Below are 16,388 nucleotides of genomic sequence, written 5' to 3' on the forward strand. Positions count from 1 at the left end.
ATGAAAACACAACACTCGGCCCACAGTGAACACACACCGTATCGCTGCTCCGCTCGCGCCGGCAGTTGCGCTCCGTCCGCAAACCAACAACCGCACGGGCCGCAAAAACCGCACCCCTCTCACAAAAGCCAGCATCTACGGGAAAGAGCCTGCTCCATTAAGCACAGAGGCATGCGGCACCGAAAGATGGAGGTGATGAGGAAGAGATGACGTCACACATCATATGGCTGATCTCCCCCCCACCGTCCCACCCCTTCTTCGTCTCCGACCAGCGGGAGGGATTTGGTGTCGTGCTGCCACCTATGGGATGCTGTTTAAAACTACACTAATAACTGTAAAGCGACACTGTCAGCGGATTGGACCACAGTGTGGGAAACTGAATCCACTCTGGTTATTACCCGTGTACATATCCCCTTATAGTCAATATTACAGAACAAACAAAAATCGTATGACGAGTGTGGGAACAATGTGTGGCCGCTAGTATGTGTGTGGGACTTTTCACTGATGCCTGATAAATCTAACTTTTAAAAACCCACTCAGTCACAAACTGCACAGTTGCAGGTTTGTCATTGCAAATGCAATTTTCCCAGTGAGCAGTGCTACGTTAAGCATGGATGGAAGCAAAAGTCTGTTTTTATGGCCTTCTGTAGCAGGCTTATTTATTCATGTATCCCCTGTTTTCATCTGCTGTTCTGCTGTTCTGACTAACTGAGCTCGTCTTGAACCACAGGTTTAGTGAGAGACTTAAACATGTTGAGGTGGGTGCTGTTGTGGTTCCTGTTTAAACCCCAACTAGGGCCTTTCTGTCTGGAGTTTTCATGTTCTCACTCATGGGTTTCCTCCAAGTACCCCGTCTTCCATCCACTGTCCTAAAACATGCAAACATGCATGTTAATGTTAATTCAAACCCAAATGTAGAGAATAAGCGCTGTGTGAATGTGTGACTAAATGTCACTTATATGAAAGTACAGTACTATGTAATGTTAGTCCATTTCCAGTTCTGCTTTTGAAAACGATTGTTAATCAAACAATGTGTGCCCATTTGTAAAGTTCTGCATGAAGTGACAGAGTGGAGCTTGGAGTGGAATGTAAGTAGACGTCTACAGTGCTTAAAGCAATGTTATAAGACTACAGTTCAGGACACTCAAAGTAAAGATTTTATCTCATATTTCTGTTTTGTCAACAGATGGGATGTAATAACTAACTAAATAATAACATGCCGTTTTAAAATTACACTCACAAAAGCAGCAAAATCCATTCTTTTTCATAAATACACAATAATTTATAATAAGAAATCACCGATTTCTTGCCTGTTCTAGTCTCATATTTCAGACTCCTTGGGGCTAAAACAAGACGCACTCTGTCCTCGAAAGATGTTTTAGGTAGAGAAAACCTCGCTGTGAACTCACATTATCTTGACTACAACGCATTAAAAAAAGAACATTTTCACCATTTTCTCTTTAATGTTTATGGTTTTTCCATTTTCCGTTTTATTACACAGTACAGGACAAACACATTGGAAAGTTTTTTGTTGTTTTGTAAAAAAAAAAAGTGTCATGATACAGAAGCACTGATGTGAAAAAATCACATTTACAAAGTAATAATGCACCTACCAGCAGACTACTTACTGCTGAAAGACGATCCTCTCAAAACATCTGCTTTCGTTCTGATCATGATCACACTTGAATGCAGCGTTACATACTTCAATCAGACACTTCTTACTCTTACAACATTTTGAAAGAAAAGCACAACACACACCCGAACCATTTAAAACATCAAACGTACTGATACAGGCAAAAATCATGTTTTCAATTGGTCCATGTTGTAACATAATGCAGGCTTAAATTGTTTAAAGGCTGGTACAGTATAGACCATCACGTTAACAGCTCACACACTATAAAAAAAGGAAACACTTGATGACATTCAAAACACTCAATGAGCAAAAGTTTACTGTTGTGGTGAAATTGTTGGGAAAAGCTTGTTTTAAACATGAACTAGACTTTCAACACAAAATATTTGCTTCAGGTAAAACAGTCCTGTGAAAACCTAAGTACCGGTTTACCCTTACTGCTTCTGCTAAATGCCAGGGTCACCAGTGGAAAGCCTCTTCTCTTTAAAAGCATGAAAGCAACATGGCTTAAGTTTGCAAAGTCGCATTTGAACAAACCACAAGACCTCTTGAATAATGTGCTTTGGACAGACAGCACCAAAGTAGAGATGTTTGGCATTAATGCACAGCCATGTTTGATGAAAACTAAGTACAGCACAATATTAGCACAAAGACATCATACTGACTGTCAGCATGGTGGTGGAGGATGATCATTTGTTTTTTTGCACGCTTATCGTGTCTTGCACATCTGTGCAAACCAAATGATTAACACATTATACTGGAATCCTTATAATAAAAAGTTAACATGTAAGGTCAAAGAAGACTCAGTCACAATCAATAAATAGTAGTGCAAAGGTACAGGCTGGAGCTGCACGTGGAACAAAGCCAGGAATGAATAAAACAATGTCTACGACTTAACAGTGACTGTTAGTTCGTCTCTAACACTGTGACAGTTTTTGATAGAACTTGTCTAGTGCCCCTGATGCAGAACGCGGGGCTAAAAGTTTAGAACAAAAGGTCAATACCACAATATACAGTAATAGTGACAATTTATGGTGATCATTTTGCAAATGTTACAAGAAAACATTTGTGGTTTGTGTAGGTGCATTTTTGATAGTCTTCTAGTGTCTCAGTGCGTCTTATTCATCTGCAGGAGACTACCAAGCTGAAATGGGATGAAACTTTGCAAAGAGGAAGAGCGCATGCAAAGGAAGGAATTTTGTTTTAGACCTGGGTCACTTTAAAATTGACCTTAGGATAAGCGTTCTTTAGAAATGTCCTTCTAGTATTCCAAATGATTTTCTTTCCTTTTGTTTTTCAGCACCTTGGCGTTCTCAGATAAAAGACTCAGGACAGGGTTCAGGTGATGGATTTGATGACAACATCATGCACAGGTGTTTTACCGAGGCAGCGGCAATCAGATGAACCACCACTGGAGCTGCTGGTCTCCGCTGAGCTGTGGAGCATACTGCGCTGCCACCGATGGAGGGTGTAAAATTTCGAGCCACAACAGCCGTGAAGCAACACGAAGATTTTCCTGAGAACAGCCTTCCTCAGCAGGATGTAGACCCACGGGTCCAGGATCTGGTTCCACGTAGCCATGCGTATAGTCAGCAGACTAAAAGACGGAGACTCATCCGTGGCTCTGGTACTCAGAATGGTGACATGGATCTATTGGAGTGGTAGAAAAACAGTTATTCTAAATATTTATCAAATACTTTAATAGAAAACAATTTTAGACCGGTTGTGTTAGACTGGTTGTGTTAGACTGGTTGTGTTAGACTGGCTGGGAAGTTACAGGAAAAACGAGGTAAGATTAGTGTGTGCAATTTTGCATCTTTGTTGTTATTAAGAGATCTCTAATTCAAAGCATTTACTTTCTTTTTTAAAAAAAAATATTAGAATTACTTAATTTGAATAATAATTCAAAACCATGATTATTTGGAAGAGTCTTCAAAGCAGCTGCCATATTTTTCAGCTTGTCTGGCATCTATTGCTTGGCATCACAAGTCCTTAATTAATACATTTGCTGATTTTCACCAGTGTACAACAATTAAACATCAGACATCTTTTACATGACGATGACAAGGATAGAAAAGAACAGTGATGGAAGTGGAGAAAAACCTGTTTGTATCAAACCCTTTAAAATGCAAAGACAGACAAACAGAGCTTGCTCAGGACACCACAGACATGCTCGGGTATGTTGTTACTAGTAGGATCTGTTTTCTCACATTTTGTCTCCGATCCTCTTGGTGATAACAGCTATTATTTCTGCTTATTTTTTTCATCACCTCTGTTTCGTTTTCCTCCTTCTCATTTCCATATCATTGTCATTTTTAAAGGCCTCTCGATGGAAAACCCCGTCACCAATCACACTCGGCTCCATCACTCGGCTTATAGGGGTCATGTTACTCTCCACCTCCTTCCTCTGGGAGTCTGCATTATGATGACTCTTCTCTCTGTCTTCATGCTCATGCTTCTGCAAACAATTTTCTTCCAAATGGTTTCATCTTATCACATTTATTGCACTTTTTTAAATTTTATTTTGACTTTTTGTTTTTAATTCAGTTTGCTCCAGAGTGTTTTTTTATTTAAATTTCAGTTTAAATGTTCAGTTTTAGTTTAGTTTTCATTTGTTTCAGTGTTACTTTTATTTTTTTATTGTTATGAGTGTATGGAGGCCATATGTCAGAAGCAAGATTTATGGAAATCAATGTAGGTGCTAAAATAAAAACACCGTTTGAACGCCGCTGACTCACAGTCTTGCAGACATGCAGAGTGTCAGTAAACAAATCTATCAAAGTCTCATCAGGGAAGCTGTAATATTTGTATTCTTTTTTCAGTATAAGGCAGTTTCAACGATCTGGTTTTTATTTTTAATTTAACTCACTAAAATGTTTGCTCACATCTGGTTTTGGTTTTAGCATTTAGTTTTAGTTAACTATGATAACACTGTTATTAAACTACTGTGAAAATGCAAACATTACTTAAATTTGTGTGTTTAATCTAATTGACATGAACCTTTTAATCTTACTTGGTTACATTGACTTTAATGTAATTTAATTTATTGTTTTATTTGGGAATTTTTAATTAAATAAATACTAATGCTGCAAAGAATCGGATGACTGGTAATATTTAATCTCAATTTAATTTAATCTCATTCATTTAGTATTGCTGTCATTAATATTTCAGCTATGCTCAGTTAGGCTTTTATTGTTGTGGGAGTGTGATGTGGTTTCTTGTTCTGACCTCCAGTAAGCAGCTGTTAAGTTTGCTAACAATTCTAGTATTTAAAAAAAAAAAACAACTCCTATTATTGCTGTCGATACGATGTACTTACTCATCTTCAAAATGCATCATGGACACACTGACCAACAGCAGTAGTTTAATGATCAGAAATGCAACATAACACTGCTTTAACAAAGATATACGGAAAGACTTTAGGTAGCAGGGAACAAATCCAGCTTAGCTTCCTCAGTGTCACTCTACGCTCTGTAATTTTTCATTTTTCCCTGTAATTTTTAACTGTCAGTTAAAGGTGTGCTGAGGAGGTCTTACCAGTAATGGGCCCCAGCATATGCAGGACACCAGCATGATAGCCAGGAGCTGGCAGATCATCTCTATGTGATAAGGCATGCTTCTGCAGTGATGCTTGTGGCGCAGTTTGGCCTGTATTAGAACACAGCTTGTTAGCGTGTTACAGACAATGGAGATCAGCAGTGCCAGCAGCCCCAACAATGAAAATAGCAGCGGCAGGAGCACATCCAGCCAGTCTTTGGTTTGCTCGATAAGGAAAAAGCACCAGCTCCTGGAGCTTTGAACCTTGTAGGGCTTCGACAGCATTACAGGCAGCGCAGCCACCAGTGCAGCAAGCAGCCAGGTGACCCCAAGGAGCCTTTTCATGTGGTGTGAGGCCAACACTGTGGAGTGGAAGATAGGCTTGGTGACTCCAATGCAGCGCTCCACAGCCATAGCACTTCCCAGGAACAAGGGGCTCAAGCCAAAGAACACCATACATGCCCCAAAGATGGTGCATATGATTTGATAAGGATCAAAATTCTCCCATTTCTTTTCAGCACTGTACACAAAAAGCACCAGGGATCCATTAATGAGGTGACCCAGCAGATCTGTGATCACCAGGCTGCTGGCAAACAGCAGGAAGGATGCCCTGGACTTGGTGCGGATGCTGCTGTAGGATTTCAGCAGAATGAACAGAGCAAGGCTGTTGGAGAAGATGCCAACAGTCATAGAGATTACTGATGCAGTGATAGACAGTTCCTTCTGGAAACAGGTGTTATTGGTGGGTCTAACCTCTGACCTGCAGCTGGACTCTGAACTCCCATTAGCTGACATGGCTGGAATTAAGTCTGAAAGAGAAGGTAAATGGAAAATATCTGTGTGATTCAATTAGACCAAAATAATGGTTTGGATGAAATCTACTGATAAAATTGACTTGGAAGCAAGTAAGACACAAGTTTAATATTATTAATATTTTCAAGAATAAAGCTTATATACACTTTAAACTCCTATTGCGATTGCTTTTGTAGTAATTCCCACTCATCCATTTCTCTTTCCAATAGGAACAATCAGACCACATCAGAGTGCAGTGAACGCTTCTTTCCTCAAATTCATGACCTTTGTCTGACTATTGAAGATTCCTCGGTTTGGTTGATTTCAATAAATAATTCCTTACCTCAGGTTTGGGCTTCGCTGGGATAACTCTCCATAAGTTAAAAGCCTCCTCGTTCTCTATCTTTAAAAACAGAAGAGACGGCAGTTAATGTTGTTCCAGTCCTTGTTCCGTCTGCGTACAGCAGGTGCCAAGTCTCGATGAGAGCGCATAGGCGAGCTGTGAGCTCAGACGCAACTCAAGAGGCTGCACACCAAGAAAGAATCTGCTTTCGTCCTCTTGTATGTGCGTTAACACTCTGGTTGGGGATTGCACCGACTGATAAAATGCTGCAAAGCTAACATGATTTAATTATTGTTATTAATGATTGTAATTATCCATGGAACGAAAGCGTCTCCAAGTGTGAGCAAATATATCGAAAAGTTTTCCTCTCTTTTCTGTATTGTTCTATGTATTTAGTCGCCCGCACTATTTACGCAGTTATCAGCAGTGTCGGTCGCGTCTCCTGAATTGAATATTCGATAACAAATGTCTTCATAAAGTTGAACCCAAGCGCCCTAAGACTACATCAGTCTTCTCTGGTGGACGTGCCCAGGCGTTTGGCTCTTCAGGGCAGTGTCCTTTTATTTGTTGCACTCCAGATTATTAGTCAACCCCGCCTTTTTTTTCTCCACATGGTAAAGTGCAGCCGGACATTAAGTCATTTTTGTTCATCTGCCATCAGGCGTCTCGTTTTCCACGGAGGTCTGCTAAAGAAAGAAGCCATGACCTTAAGAAATGTGAACAAACTAAAGGCTGGTGAACTGAGCAAAACAAACGTCCCATAAAAGGATCAGGAAAGGCCAGCGACCTTCTAAGTAAGTGCGCATTTCTGTCAGAAGAAACAACCCATTTTAGATGTTTTTTTCTCAGAAGTTTTAAAAGTCATTTGAAGGACATGCTGTGCTTAACATTATTATCTATTTTAAAGAAGTACTAAACCAAATCATCACTGCAGTCTGTGGAGACGATGGAAGTTTGATCGAAATCGATTCAGTGTTCAGAGCCAAAAAAGCAAATGTCATCTTATCATCACTGGCCTCATTTGTCTTCTTACTGCTCATCATAATTCCACTGGCGACTGCTGGACCGGAGATTTGTTTGTGTTGGGTGACAAGCACCACGTGTAGTTTTGAGCCATCAGCCTCAATCGGATATAAGAAAAGGGTTTTAGAGGTTCGAGGCATTACTTGATCCAGTGCATGAGATTTCTTTCAGGTACTCCTGAAGTCACAAAATAATTTTAATAATTTTTTCCACTACATTTGCAAAACTAACTTAAACCTATTTTGATATGTAGAGTTACTTATTTAAATAACGCTTTAAGCTAAAACTGCAGCTGTTTTATGGCTTATTGAAAGCTGACATATCTGGAGACTGGTAGGTCAGCAGCAATTAAGAATTTATACTCTTCCGTAGCTACAGCTCACTTCCCCACAGTCTTTCTCACAGACTGACTCTTCTCCTGACTCAGTGTGGTTCAACTCCACACATTACCCAATCCACATCTGTCCTTCTATCATATTTGTACGTTTTTCTTTGTCTACTAAGTCTGATTCTAGAGATTCTCACTTCTGACAAAATACAACAAATCTGTTAGGAGTGCTGTTTATACACACTGCACATGGAATATGTTGAAGTGCAGTTTTGTCTGCTCCGGGAGCAAAGTTCAATCTTTTTGATCCTTTGTGATTTATCTGATGAGGGAGGACAAATTGCTGTCATACTCCACATGCTCCACACTTACTTGCTCACAACAAGGAGCAAAGGTTTCTAAGAGGAAATATTTATTGCAGGGGAATAGTAGAAGAAGAAGAAACTAGTTACACACATACTGCTGATACTTACATGATTATGATTACTTATGAATCATATGATTATTTGGAAATGAAAAAGAGGTTTGGGTGTTAAATGACTGAAAACAATAAAACCGTAACAATGATGGTGTTTTTACTTAAAAACAAGATTTTTCTCATAATTTTATATATTAGGAACAGTAAAGTTGTATTTTTTTTTAGCATTTTACCAGTTTTAGAAGTGACCTGATAATCTCTGTTACCTCAGCCACACAGAAGTTATAGCTCCAGGATCAAAGCCTTTATTGATTTGTATCAGTAGCTTGAAGTATTAATAAGAGCACAATAGTCCCAAGTTCTTTTTCTTCGCTATTGATTTCCATCCTTTGAATAAAATAAGCCAAACCATTAAGCAAAAAAAAAAAAGAAGATAGAAGTGCTAAAGACCTTCATTCAGGAATAATAATGATATATTTTGCCAGAACAATCAATTAGTAATAAAAGAAACATACCTACTCTTATCAAATTAGATTGTATAACATTTTTCTGAAATTATATTTTCATAAAATAAATTGCCAGTGAAAGCGCAGTCTGAACAATGAAAATGCAGGTGGGAGATGATCCAGCAGCCTCCTTAGCTGCGTGTCATAAGCTTTCAATGACCACAAGAAAAGATGAATGAAAAGATGAAAAGGTACTTTTCTTTTCCATTCACACGGATTTTATCTCCTGAGTCTGTAATTACCGTTCTCTGTTCTCAGTGCGAAAACAGAATGTCTTATCATCTTGAAGTGGTAATGAAACCTTTCTCTTTGCTGTCTTATGGTGGTCACTAATTATCTGAAAAGGTGACTCCTGATGCAATCATCTGAGGAGACATTACACCTTCTACTGTAGTGTTGACAAGTAGCAGAACCAGCATAAGCACAGGCATGGGAGCACAATCGCGTTCTTTTGTTGGGTGTATCTAATGGGGCTGTTCTAATAGTCAGGCTGACTCAGCAGGGTTCAGATGGAACTGTGAGCAGATGGGGCAAAATGGGAAAATAACCCATAATGCAGGCTTTTTGCCAGTGGTACTGTTACTTCTTCTTCACATCGCCCATCATCTCAGAAAACCACTCCAGAGCAAAGACTCACAGGTAACGTACTTTCTGTTCTCACTCGTCTTCTCTCTTCCGTCATTACTTTGCCCCATTTGTCACTCAGTCTCTGCAACCCTGCCCAGCAAATGTCCTTCAATTTGAAATTGTTAATTCAGCAGAGTTGGTGCAAAGTGGGAGAAGTAGCAAAATGTGCTCAAAATGGAGTCACTGGCAAAACTGTTGAAAATCCTCAGCAGTTTGGACACAGGTTGGATGAAGGCCAAATATCTCACGTTAACCTCGTTTTCAGATACAGCACAAATTTGATCGTGCAAGTACTTAACACTTGAGAGAGAAGCGGATTATCTGACAATAACAACAGCCTACAGCTGCCAGTTCCTGGCTCACCTTCCAGATCCACATTGTAATTTTGTGTCATAGTCCCTCTTCCCTGACCTTGGATACAAGCTGCAGCACGACAGAGATCTGTAGGGACATAACTTATATTGTGATAAAGGATTTATGGTCTCATTTTACATCTGCTGTCGTTGCAGTGAAGTTAAAATACTAATTAACTAAACCTCATGTCACTTGCTTCTGTCTTTGCTGTTTCGCTAACAGTCTCTTCTTTCTTTCTTTTTGTAATTACTTTTCTATTTTTGAAATGATCATGTCAGATTCTCATAAATAACTAATAAAGTTTCCACTCTGTGCCACACAAATAAACAAGCACAACTATCTGGCTCTGAGGACTCACAAATGGATGATGCTGTATGTAGTTTTGTGAAGCTGCAGGTATCAAATAAGCTCAGAGGAAAGACTCCTACAAACAGCTTGAAGCAACAAACAAGCTCAGCTCCTGTTGGTATTTACTCACATCTGGAACACATTCTCTTGAGTCTCATTAAGCTAATGACCTTTGTGCGCTCCTCCAGCATGTTAAACAAGTATGCCTTTGTCTTTTGTGTTTTTTCATGTTCAGACTTTCTTTAACTCTGTAATCAATGAGAAAGTTGAGGCTTCTTTTTCATTGGCAGGAATTTTTTTTTTATTATGAATTAGGAATAGTGTAGGAAAAGTATTATGATTGCAGGCAGTGTTAGGGCAGCCAGCTCTAATACTCTCCCGGCAGTGCAGATTATTTATGTGTTCTGTCACTTTTTCTCTGCCTTGACTCATTGGAAAAGCTCCCTGTCTGTGTTCCAAGACCTCCTGTTTTATAAATCAAGCACTGGGTAAAAATATGAATAATGAGAATAAAGAAACAGATGACAAGTAGCTGCTGCTGTTTCTTTTGTTTTTTGTTTTTTACAGACGTGTACAAGGCAGCACTGGAGGCTGTTGTTGTTAACAAGGACCCCCAACTGATCCTGTATGGAAAACTCTTTCTTGATGAGTTTAGAATAATGTTCCTCAATATAAAATTGTGAAGAATTGAATATCTGATCATCTACAGTACATAATGTCTTCAAAAGATTCTGAGAATCTGGCAAAATCTCTGTGTGCCCAGGGCCAGGGGCAATCACTACTGGGTTTGTGTCATCTTTGAGCCCCCTGGGCGGACTGTATTAAAAACAGCCATGATACTGTTATGGACATGACTGTATGGGCTGAGGAACAGCTCCAGAAAGGTGCACACAGTTTAAAATGCCATTGACAAGTGTAGGTTAAAGCTCTATCACCCAAAGAAGAAACCAGTGCTTGTGGAATTGTCAGTTTACACATCTGGAAGGACGCTATTGGTGCTGCAAGGTTTTACAGCAACAGATGCTCCCATCCAGATGTTTTTTTCAGGCAAAGCCTTGCATATTTGTGTACACTGAGTCTATTATAATAGCGTGCGTGCAGTACGGACTTTTCACCAACTGAAAACATTTCATGCGTCATGAAATGAAAAAATATGAGAAAGAAGTCCTGAGACTGGTGAGCAGTTAAAATTCTATATCAGGCACAAATGGGACAACCTTCCTCTAACAAAAGTTCAGCAATAACATCCTCAGTTCTCAAGACGTTTGCAGGACTATTCCTAAAAGAAAAGGGAATGCTACTGAGTGCTAAACTTGACCCTCTCCCAACTTTTTTGAGTCATGTTGCTGTCCTCATATTCAAATTGCCCTTTTATTTTTACTTGAAACTACATTTGATGCTTTTTTTATGTTCTATTGTGAATAAAATATGTTATATATTAATGAGATTCAATATTTTTATGAGATTTGCATTCTGTTTTTATTTACATTTTATACACTGACTCAGTGTTTCTGAGTTTGTACATTCCTCCTAGCTCATGTCTGGTTCACCCTCTGGCTCAGGGGGTTCAGTATTCTTCCCACAGTCCTGAAGGACACGTTGGAGAACTCAGGAGTGGACCATCACCTCACAACATGGATTCTGGACTACCTCACCGACCGACCACAGTATGTGAGAACTCAGGGCTGTGTGTCGGACAGGGTTGTCTGCAGTACGGGGGCCCCACAGGGAACGGTTCTGGCTCCGTTCCTCTTCACCATCTACACTGCAGACTTCTCCCACAACTCCACCCAGTGCTTCCTGCAGAAGTTCTCTGATGACTCTGCAATAGTCGGCCTCATCACTGATGGGGACGACAAGGAGTACAGAGAAGTGACCCATGGTTTGTGGACTGGTGCCAGCTGAACTACCTCCAGATCAACACTAGTAAAACCAAAGAGCTGGTGGTAGACTTCTGCAGGCACAAGCATCCTCCACTGCAACCACTGAACATCCAAGGTATGGACATTGAGACTGTGGACAGCTACAGGTACCTTGGTGTTCATCTGAACAACAAACTGGACTGGACTCGTTACTCAGACGCCCTCTGCAGGAAAGGGCAGAGCAGGCTGTACCTGCTGCGGAGACTCAGGTCGTTTGGAGTGGAGGGCCCACTCCTGAAGACCTTCTATGACTCTGTGGTGGCCTCAGCCATCTTTTACAGTGTGGTCTGCTGCGGTGGCAGCATCTCTGCTGGGGACAGGAAGAGACTGAACAGGCTGATCCGCAGGGCCAGCTCTGTTCTAGGATGCCCTCTGGACCCAGTGGAGGTGGTGAGTGACAGGAGAATGGTGGCTAAGCTGTCATTCCTGTTGGACAACATCTCCCACCCCATGCAGCAGACTGTGACAGCACTGAGCAGCTCCTTCAGTGGCTGTGGCACCCACGGTGTGGGACGAAGAGATTTTGTAGGTCTTTCCTCCCCACTGCTGTCAGACTCCACAAAAAATGACTTCAACTGATCAAACACATCCACACATGTGCAATAGCAATAACACTAAGTGCAATACTCTTTTCTGGCATTGTTGTATTATACTCAATTGTATATAGCATTTGTATTCTATTTTATTCGATTTTATTCGATTTTTATTCGATTATTCTATTTTATTCGATTGTATATAGTATTATTTTATTCTATTCTATTGTGTACAGTTGTGTACAGTATCTTATTCCAGTGTTTTTATTTTCTAATTTTTCTATGTAACTTTGCACTGTCCGCTTTCTGCTGTAACAAAACAAATTTGCCACGTGTTGGACTATTAAAGGTTATCTTATCTTCCATCCATCCACTTCCGCTTATCCTTTTCAGGGTCGCTGGAGCCTATCCCAGCTGTCATAGGGCGAGAGGCGGGGTACACCCTGGACAGGTCGCCAGTCTGTCGCAGGGCCAACACACAGGGACAGACAACCATTCGCGCTCACATTCACTCGCACATTCACACCTAATGGCAATCTGGATTATCCAATTAACCTTTGGATGGTGGGAGGAAGCCGGAGTACCCGGAGGGAACCCACACAAACACGGGCATGCAAACTCCACACAGAAAGACCCCGGCCTGATGTTGGAATTGAACTCAGGACCTTCTTGCTGTGCGGCAACAGTGCTAACCACCGTGCCACCGTGCTGGTTATCTTATCTTATCTTATCTTATCTTATCTTATGTTTCCATTTGCACAGAAATAGATAAGCTTTCTAAAATTTCTGCAGATAGTGCTGGTAGTGACTCATATAATGTAAGAGATTTATGTTTCATTTGTTTACCACAGCGACCACACACTCCCAAGCTGTGGATTTTACTTAACTTTGCTTCACTGTCTGGGTTGAATCTAGCTTTTGTCTTTTTAAATGTTCATGACTAAACTTACACTTGCTGTAAAAGTTGAGGTTGAGAGCTCACTGCTTGAGCAAGTTTTCATGCAATTTGTCTCATATAAATTGAAGGACAATATTTACTAGGTTAAAATATAAATCTAAGAACATTTAATAAATGAGGTCCCTGAGCACAGTGTTGCACACATAGCACCTCCTGACACAAGAGTTACAGGAAGAAAACAGCCTGTTGTGTCTCCATCTGCTGGGTTTAAGAGGAAAAGATGAATTACATCTTAATGTTTTGTACAATGCATTTAAGTTTACAGGAATTTATAACATAAACAAAGATTAATATGTGTTTTTCTCTGATAATATCTGACAGAGCTTTAAAAATCCAGAACTATGTAATGATAATCTGAAACAACTGTTTAAGGTATCAGAATTCATTTTTTAATAATATTGTAAAGGTATTTTTGATTTAGACTATCTTTTAGTTAAATGATGCACATTCATATCAAGCATATCAAGGAGTCATTTAAGGTGTGCACAAAATAAGTCACATCAACATGTAGTGAGTATATTTTCTACCCTTTCCCCAAAAAACAGTAAGATGACCAAACTTTTCTTGGATGAATTCAGATTTCATCATTACAACGTTTACTTTAAAGAAAACATTTGCATGGTAGAAAAAAGGCAACAATGATTTTAGTGTGTTGTAATCAATCAGATTCTCTAAGCTTACTTTCATGGAAAACAGTAACGTTTTATCAGATTGTATCTTACATGTGGGGATGCTTTTGCAGAAAGCTTTCAAATGACAAAGCACTTAAATTTATTGAGCTATGAAACATTCCAACCATTTTAGTACATTTTGGTTGATTTAAATCTAACGTGTACTTCGCACAGCAGTCTTCTTTTGTGCAGACAAGTGTAAGCTGTCTGGCTTTTCTCTTCAAACCTCTGGCATTAACAGTTCATTTTTACCCAGAGAACTGCTGCTCACTGCATATCTTTTCTCTCTTATTTGGACTATAAGACCAGTAAGTCAGCCATTTTTTCAAATACTCAGATCAGCTAATCTGAAAAAAAAAATTAAAAATAAAAAAAAATCCACATTCAAAGTACTTTAATCACCCTTTCCCCCCATTCTGATGGTCAGTTTGAACTTCAACAGGCCATCGTGACCATGTTTACAGGTATAAATACAGCCTGACACATTTCTCATATATAGTACTAAGATGTTATCAGAGGAATTTACCGTGTAAAAAAAATGCTGATAATCTGTGAAGCCACCAGGTGTCAGTGTAGACTCAGAACATACAGACCTGAATGGAAATTACCATTACAATATTCAATGTAAGCACTTGTTTCAATATTTCTCTTTAAAGATAATTTACAGTTTTTTAGGCATTAAGATTGATGATGTGTAGTCTGAGAAAACTAAACACCATGAATTCTTATCTCTCACGTGTCTTGGCTCCATATAGGATGATGGTATTTTGCAGACTTGCTGATAAAACTCAGCTGTCATGAACAGGACATATTTGTCACTAGCCAATTTCTGTGCTTCCACAGAGTGTATGTGATATGTGCCATAATGGAAAATACTCCTGGAGAGAGGAAATTGTGACTTTATCCTGCTGCTGTTTCAATTACTCCTACAGAGGCCTCACAGCCAAGCACAGAGGGAATTTCAAACTCAAATTGGAACACTGGTGATAGAAATTATAGATTTGGGGATTTGTTGGATGTTTTGCACTGTTTCTGGTAGTGACTCAGAGAAAACATAGCTATTAAATTGGATTAAACCTTTACTACCAGGGCAACAAACACTGTGGTACTACTTTATATCTTTGACCATTGTTTATGATGATAATTCTGATATGAATTGAAAAAGGAGACATAAAGCAAAGTCTACATGTTCTTGCTAATGGGAAATGTACAGAATAACATTATTGTTTGACATGGCATAAATATATATGTGCGTACATTTTATGATCAGTTTCCTATATAATCAGTTTTGTTTGAAGGGTCTTAATCCGGAAGAGATTACATGATTTATATTTCAGTGTAATCCAACATAATAGTAAAGACACTCACAGTTTGCCTATTTTTTGTCAGGGAGTAGTGATCAACAAAAACAGCCCAGCAAAGAAAACAAAGGCATTTTACACACTAGTATTATTAGTGAATGCGTTATTATTAATGTTATAATGTTTCTATAGTATGTTTGTCACATGAAATGTGCTGTATCGATAAACTCAGCTTGGCTTATTGCTTCTCTGTTTCCAGTGATTTTCTTGGAATAAGCTCTGGGTCATTTTCACTTACAGAGATAATGATGGTAATGGTCTTTTTATCTAACTCAGAATATTTTAGTCAAACTATTTATCTAATAAAGTATTATTACATTTAAATGATGTTTTAAATGCCATTTGGCATCCAAGATCTATGCTCTGATAATTTTTTCAAATTGCCTACATCACAGCTTCGATGTTATCCTTTTTTTTTCTTTGAACGGTTCCACATTTAATGGAAATGATTATGCGGCCTCAAGGAGGTGTTTAAGATAGCAACAGCAGGCTCATTTGCAGCCAACTTGTCCTTTCAGGTCTTTAAAATTCAACCTTTCTACCTGAAGAGCCAGTAATTGGTGCACAGTTCACACTGTTCAGATCTAAGGAGCAGTGAGTCCACTTAGCATGACACCGCAGCACAGCGTGGGCTTTTCTCAGAGCACCTGAGAGCCTTACAATATTAAGATTCAACCTGAGTGGTGGTCCTACTGGTAAAAAGTGAATGAACACAGAAACAGGCAGCACTCTGCCTTTTTTTTGCAGCCCGCCTCTGCGGGATGAAACAACTTGAATTCTGCAGTAGTCATGCTGCTCCCCCTAACCCCGGAGATATGGTTGGATAGGTCAATATCAGGCCCAGCTAGAATCCAGTTTCCCTCTATTGGTATGCTGAACAGAAGGAAGACAGAAGCCCGTGGGTCAAGACCGAAGCGGCTGCTCAGGACACTTTGATATAATCATTTTTATCTGTGGTAGAGTAGCTGACTTGGCTGGAAGTCAAGGAAAAAGCCTTTGAGGACTTGTTCTGACATTTGGATTTAATCACAGAACAA

At 39.5% G+C, this 16,388-nt stretch overlaps 2 protein-coding genes across 3 annotated transcripts in view; both read right to left on the reverse strand.

Annotated features, from left to right (window-relative positions):
• The window catches only part of btf3l4 (basic transcription factor 3-like 4), a 7,079-nt gene extending 6,844 nt beyond the window's left edge, over nucleotides 1-235 (reverse strand). Inside the window, exon 1 of one of the 2 annotated variants that reach the window (XM_084921666.1) lies at nucleotides 38-235. The gene's annotated coding sequence lies outside the window, so the exon portion shown is untranslated. The other variant, XM_084921667.1, reaches the window with a different exon arrangement.
• A 1,276-nt stretch (nucleotides 236-1,511) lies between these two features.
• On the reverse strand, nucleotides 1,512-6,803 carry ptgfr (prostaglandin F receptor (FP)). Its single transcript, XM_084922714.1, has 3 exons — nucleotides 6,303-6,803; nucleotides 5,168-5,976; nucleotides 1,512-3,280 (listed from the first exon to the last, which is right to left on the reverse strand). Exons 2-3 carry the CDS (start codon nucleotides 5,960-5,962, stop codon nucleotides 2,969-2,971), a joined length of 1,107 nt encoding a protein of 368 aa, XP_084778840.1. The 5' UTR covers nucleotides 5,963-5,976; nucleotides 6,303-6,803; the 3' UTR covers nucleotides 1,512-2,968.
• Between the last annotated feature and the right edge of the window lie 9,585 nt (nucleotides 6,804-16,388).

Source organism: Perissodus microlepis, chromosome 23, assembly GCF_051167445.1.
Source record: "Perissodus microlepis isolate ML-2025 ecotype Zambia chromosome 23, ASM5116744v1, whole genome shotgun sequence".
Taxonomy (NCBI): Eukaryota; Metazoa; Chordata; class Actinopteri; order Cichliformes; family Cichlidae; genus Perissodus; species Perissodus microlepis.

Excerpts from the sequence above, each read along its gene's own strand:
- ptgfr (XM_084922714.1), bottom strand. The coding sequence starts at position 5,962 with ATGTCAGCTAATGGGAGTTCAGAGTCCAGCTGCAGGTCAGAGGTTAGA. Across the intron at positions 3,281-5,167 it reads TATGCTGGGGCCCATTACTG|ATCCATGTCACCATTCTGAG; the intron begins GTAAGACCTCCT and ends CCACTCCAATAG.